Source organism: Synchiropus splendidus, chromosome 16 (genome assembly GCF_027744825.2).
Source record: "Synchiropus splendidus isolate RoL2022-P1 chromosome 16, RoL_Sspl_1.0, whole genome shotgun sequence".
NCBI classification, from domain to species: Eukaryota; Metazoa; Chordata; class Actinopteri; order Syngnathiformes; family Callionymidae; genus Synchiropus; species Synchiropus splendidus.
The window spans coordinates 19,756,017-19,762,037 of NC_071349.1; the positions used below are offsets into that span (position 1 = coordinate 19,756,017).

At 45.8% G+C, this 6,021-nt stretch overlaps 1 protein-coding gene across 1 annotated transcript; it reads left to right on the forward strand.

The window, feature by feature from the left end:
• The first annotated feature begins 408 nt into the window (after positions 1-408).
• On the forward strand, positions 409-5,798 carry mbip (MAP3K12 binding inhibitory protein 1). The gene is made up of 9 exons (XM_053844246.1): positions 409-559; positions 941-1,057; positions 1,998-2,207; positions 2,720-2,816; positions 3,138-3,203; positions 3,321-3,470; positions 3,669-3,766; positions 5,397-5,435; positions 5,545-5,798. Exons 1-9 carry the CDS (start codon positions 440-442, stop codon positions 5,650-5,652), a joined length of 1,005 nt encoding a protein of 334 aa, XP_053700221.1. The 5' UTR covers positions 409-439; the 3' UTR covers positions 5,653-5,798.
• The last annotated feature ends 223 nt before the right edge of the window (positions 5,799-6,021 follow it).

Consider the following 6,021-nt stretch of genomic DNA (forward strand, 5'->3'; position numbering starts at 1 on the left):
AGACCTCAAAATGACTCACTCTAGATAGTGATGCTGTTCCGCTCAATAAATGGCCTTGTTCACTGTCACACACGTTTGTAACGCTTCAACACCGTCGACACATAGCTGTGTCTGTCCTACAAAATAATCATTTGAGATAGGAGGCAGACGTTATTGAGACCTTATAATGCGAGCACATTGATATGTGATGTCATTTTCCCACTTGTATTATACATTTACGTTAGATTTCAAAAGTCACGTCTGCTCGTAGAAGACATTACAATACACAAGCCAGAGGGAATGAGCAATCATCGCACATATTTGAGTAACTTCGAGCCAAATAGTGCTCATAAAACACTGGAAAAGTACTGCCTCTCTGCATGTGTTGCGCGCATGCGGACGCTGACTAACCAATCAGCGAGCAGCTTTGCCCTCCGTACTCAGTGCCCACACTCGAGTAATGGCGGAGACGGTGAAGCGGAGTGCGAGCCGAGCACTGGCTCTTGAATCGGACAGAATGGCTCGTTATACGGACTGTGTGTTGTTCTTGCTGAGGCAGCTAGGGGACTTTGGGAAGGAGGTTTGTTCTTAGTTCGCATATATTCATTTTTTTCGGAGTAGATAAGCCGCGAAAGCTCGTGTTCACTCACGTCTAACAGAACATGCTAATGTTTGTAGCATCGTCGCGATCAACAACACTCTGATTTGCACTAAAACAACGTGAAATCCTGTCAAACCCACTAGTATCTTCAGTCATCGTATCTCTTGAAAACACCAATACGTAGCATTCATAACATAAAAGTGCGATAGGGGCTCGCATGTATTCAGTTAAATGCTACCGCATCACATTCGCAATATAACCGACATAACTGTGGAGAAACATTGAGGTCAGCTACAGAACACGATGCTGATATCCATCATAATGTACACAGTGTAAAATGAATGTTTTGCTGTCCTGAAGCTGAAACTGGGTGATGCTGTTCTGCGAGTGGAGGTCAACACGGATGCTCTAAGACTTCAGACGTCATCAGCAGCTCATGTTTACAGCTGTCTGCAGAAACACGTCACCAAGTTACAGGTAAAGCCTCGTACTCTCAGTTTCTGAGAGGAATTCATGTTGTCAATTATTAACTGAAAATCAAATCACCATGTACGCAAGGCAGTGTCATTTGATTTTCATAACAAATGTGTGTTTCATAAAGTGGATTTAAGGTGGATTTTGACTCACAGACTGCACCCTCTGTATGTTGACAAAAGTGGTGTGTTTTGCTGTGAACACCAAAGTAAGAGGCATAGTTGCATATGTACAAGTCTTGACAAAGTTTCCAATGGCATTATTTAAATTAAAACCACTCATTGAAGCGTTTCTTATTCTCATCCAGACAAAGATTCAAATCTCAAACTTCAACTGTCAGAGAATTGTGACCAAGCCAGAGATGTCATCTCTTTGTCATTGTCACAATACTTTGGTGCGAAAGCTCAATCAGTAAAGGATGTAATGACTCCATAACCAACAACATGACAACTGATTGTTGAGAACAGCGTCTTGACAAGCCAATGCTGTGGCTGGATTAGAGTCCGAGCCATGTCAGGGACGATGGATTCAGCCAGGATCAAGGCAGATCACACACCGAGCCAGGAGGGCATTTCCTGGTCCACTCCATTAAATGGAATAAACATTCCTCCACAGACATGCATCAAGTGTGCATCAAATACAGCTGTGAAGGAAAGGATGCGGTGGAGATAAATGTCGTGTTTGGCTGCGCTAGGCACAGAGATATCCCGACATTAGAGGCAAGTCTTGCTCTTCTTGGTAATAAATCTATGCACCGAGTGGAAAGAGATCAATGACTTGTGCTTCCTCTCCAATGAAACGGATTAAAAACACAAGGAAGCCCACATGCCGAGGCTCCGGAGATGATGATTCAGTTTGAGACCTAATGTCTTCACACTTTTTCACTGGTCAATCTTGTCAAATTGGACTGGCTCCTTATAAAGCTCTTTTTTTTCCTCCCAAGACCGTTTCAGAAAACCTGAAAACAGTGGTGGACGCGGCGGCTCAGAGACAGTCCTCGAAAGAAGACTCGTCGCCTGCGCCGTCCTCCTTACTTGTCGATCCAGCGACATCTCTGTGTGAACAAGGGGCTCTTGGCTCACACACGGGAGGAAGCAAGACAGCAGCTGAAGACGATGATGTCATGGTGCAAATCAGAGCCGGGAAGTCAGAGGTTGGTTTCAGTCAGCAGCTCGGGCAGTGACATTTTTAGAGCCCTCTCTCCCCCCGACAAGCAAATGAATAATCATAAGTAATTGCTGCCGAGGATGTGCGCATGATGCGAGACCTGATAAGCCGAGCTGGGCAGAGAATAAGGGGGTCCTTTAGTGCCGTGGTCGGGGAGAATAGACCACATTGCTGGAGGGCTTTGAGAGAGGGCCAGGTCCTTGATGGATTATGAAGTGGATGCTCATTACTCTGAGATTGCATGTGGATGAAGGACAAGAGGCCCCATTCTGTTGTGCATTTATTTTGGTAGTCAAGCAAACAGTGTTCATATTCCATCATGTGATGATTGCAAGCAACTCCACTTTTTTTGGATACCTGGAGCGATGCGCTTCTAGATTTAGGCAACTCGAACACTGTGTCACGCCCTTCTCATCAGCATTAACTCCTCTGCCTTGGTGACCGTCGGCCGACCTGACCGAGGTGGTGTGTGTGTGTGTGTGTGCTGTCCGACTGCAGATCGAGAGGAGAATATCTGCATTTATGGAGCGCAAGCAGATGGAGATCAATGAAAACAACGTGCGCGAGTTCTGCAACGTGATCGACTGCAATCAGGGTGAGGATGGGTGATAGGTTGGGGGGAGGGCAGAGAGAGGGAGCCTGCACACAGATTGCCAATGTTTAGGAGAGAGCTGATTTCCACAGGCGAGAGGTCAGGCTGAACTGCTGCAGGAGTGGGGCTGAAGTAGCTAACACTCTGGGCCAAAACACCACCAGCTTAATCCCCAGAGCTCTAAGATGAGGCGCCTTTTTTCAGTTGTTTATTGCAGGCGTGGAAAAGAGCTGTAATGGTGATATTCATCTTTTTGTATAATAATATTTCAACTGATTCCATTAACTTCTAATTGCGTCTCAAATCAAATTTGTCCCTGTGCAGAGAACAGCTGTGCCAGAACAGATGCGGTGTTTACTCCGTACCCCGGTTTTAAAAGTCATGTGAAAGGTAAGCACTTCAAATGTCAGTGTGGCATTTCTGAAATGACGGTGCTTTCTGAAACGTCTTAAAATCCTCCAGTATTGTTGTGCTACAACTTTGTTCCTGATGTGTCTAACTGCACAGTGACCCGAGTGGTCAACACGTACGGGCCCCAAACGCGTGGAGCCACGCTGGAAGCTGGTGAGCAGCAGAAACCATCCACCCGCAGCTGTGGTAACCAGGCCATAGAAGAGCGACTCCAGAACATTGAGACGCACCTGAAACTACCTGCAGGTGGGAAAGGAAACGTATGAAAAATAACTGTTCTGTTATGTGGGTTAGTAGTGCGGGCGAGGCTTTGGTGATGTCAGACAGAACTGGTGAATAATAACCTGCACACAATGAAACGACCTTTACACTATCATTGTGGATTTAGTTGCCATTTATCTCGCCAGTCATTTCCACAGGTCAAGTGTGTGTTTTACTCCACAGCCGGCCCTGTTCCTCAGAGCGTGTACCAGAGACTAAAGAGGCTCGAAGATCGAATCCTGGAGCTGGAGGGACTCTCACCAGAGTACTTTCAGTCCACGGTGAGTTTGAAGGACTTATTAACATGTACTCAATCATGGCGACAATATTCAACACTAAACGTGCACGAGCACATCCACACACAGAAGCTCAAGTCAACACTCATCCTACAGACTGAAGGAACATTTTTTCCAAGGCCAGCGGTGAAATTCAGGTGACATGAGGCAAATATCCTGCTCGGGGATACAGAGCGTCACAGGCAGCTGCCAGCAAACCTGGTGCCACACTCGTTCATGAGACCGTTGCAACAAAATTCTCCTCTCTGCGCTGACCTGCAACTGTTGACGTGCACTTGTCCTGCTGGGGCTGAAGGACTGATCAATTGCTTTTTCCATTTCAAAACATCCTCATCCTCCCCGTGGATCTATTTGTTTCACCTGCTTGATTAATAATTCCTATTTTCTACGATTATTTTGGGGTGAATTGGTGTCATGGGTGAGTCAAAACTAGTCAGCTCCAGAGCTAACCAACAGAGCACCAGGGTTCCACTTCCAACAGAACCTCTGTCTCATCCATGTATTTGAGCAGTGTCAAATCATGGATCAGAGAAATGAGTCCGTGTTTAACAAATTTGCCGTCTGCTGAAACAAAAACTATTTGAACCCTCAGTCGGTTGTTCAACCCTGCTGTCATAGATTCAAAAGCGCATCATCAGCTTCTCTCAGGTGGCCACTCAAAACTCTGCTGTCACACACGCAAGTGAAAAAACAAACAGGTTGAAAAGGTTTGGAATGGTTCCTGAACACTGGTATTTTCATCCGTTGTATTTACTTCAGTGGATTAATTGTCAGGGTTATGAAAAGGTGATTACGTAACTCCGAGGTGTCTCAGACAATGAGCTTCAGCCTCGCTCATGTTCCCTGAAAGGCCTCTTCATCTGGAGTGATTGGCGGTTTGGCTATGCCATGACACAATCGTCCCCCATGCAGCAGCCTTCGCACCGCTAATAAGAACTCCGTAAGAGGAGGCAGACAGGAATTTATTGGGCTTGATAGTCAGAGACTCGAGCCGCATCACCCAGACTCTAATTTCCCTTCCTGAAGGAGTTTGTCCAGCGTGTGTTGAGTGAGTGCTTGAGATGCTGCATGTCTCTTCACACTGGTATTTCTCTGCACAGCATGCTCCTTCTGTGAGTACGCCGCTCTCCATCTGCTTTTGACTCGCTGCATGTTTGTGTGAGCCGACCGAGGGATGTCGAGAGTCTTTGAATAAACTGCTGGGCTCTTTGCGTATTCCAAGTACCACTTTTTATTCCTCACATTTTTTGAAACATGAAGTTGGAGTCGTCCGAGCGCTGTGTCAGACTTTGCTATGTTTTGACGGCTAGATTTTACACACAGCCATACTGCAACCTGTAAAGATGGTCTCTGCATAAAAGGCAGAAAATGGAAATCGCTATTCAACTCCAGATTCAAATGAAAGCAACGTTCCCCACATTTTTAATGAATGAAACGCTTCTTATACACTTACGTTCTATGAATTTACCATTTAAATGCTTTTCTGCTTTTGCCCTTGAGGGCTTTTACAGCACATTGTAAGTAAAATGAATTGAACAGGTACCAGGTCTCTGCTTCTTAAAAGGACATTCCAGTTTAAAAAAAAATGATGAAGGACTTGTGTTTTTTCTTGCAGAGCCGCCTCCACAAACGACCAAAGACATCCCTGACACAGGTTAATTCATTCATCATTCTCCTGGGCCTCTGTTCGACCTGAAGAATCAGAGATGTATATGTTGTTTTGGACGGGATGGCCGTGTTCATTATGCATCCCTTTCCTTCAGGACTGTAATCTTACAGAGCTGGATGAAAAGATCAGCGCGGTGAAAGCGGCACTGCTGAAAAAGGTGAATGAATACAGACCTGGATACGAAAGCGAGTTTCAGCTCTGACACGGAGGTCGCCTGAACATCAACTGTCTCGGCTGCCTGTGGTCTGGCCACATTGATAAGCCTTCATGGATAGTCATTTTTGGCAGCTTGTGACCACGGATCGAAAGTGTTTCACTTGTCTTGTATATAGTTTTCAATAAAAGGCTTTGTCGACTGTGTTTCCGGGTTACTCATTGGTGCAGGTCAGACTCCTCTCTACGAACCTCTGCCCTCTCCAAAACAGCGCGTTTCTTATGTAGACGAGCAACACTACAGTAGTCTGAAGTGTGCCACACTGCTGCTTCACCTGATGCTCAGTCGCACATCGACACATATGGATTCAGACACTTTCTACTGTCTGCAGACAGCAACAACGGTTGCACTGCACAT

Bases quoted from the DNA above. Each gene is read 5' to 3' on its own strand.
- mbip (XM_053844246.1), top strand. From the start codon at position 440: ATGGCGGAGACGGTGAAGCGGAGTGCGAGCCGAGCACTGGCTCTTGAA. The intron at 2,817-3,137 runs GTGAGGATGGGT...GTCCCTGTGCAG, and splicing joins CGTGATCGACTGCAATCAGG to AGAACAGCTGTGCCAGAACA. The intron at 5,436-5,544 runs GTTAATTCATTC...CCTTTCCTTCAG, and splicing joins CAAAGACATCCCTGACACAG to GACTGTAATCTTACAGAGCT.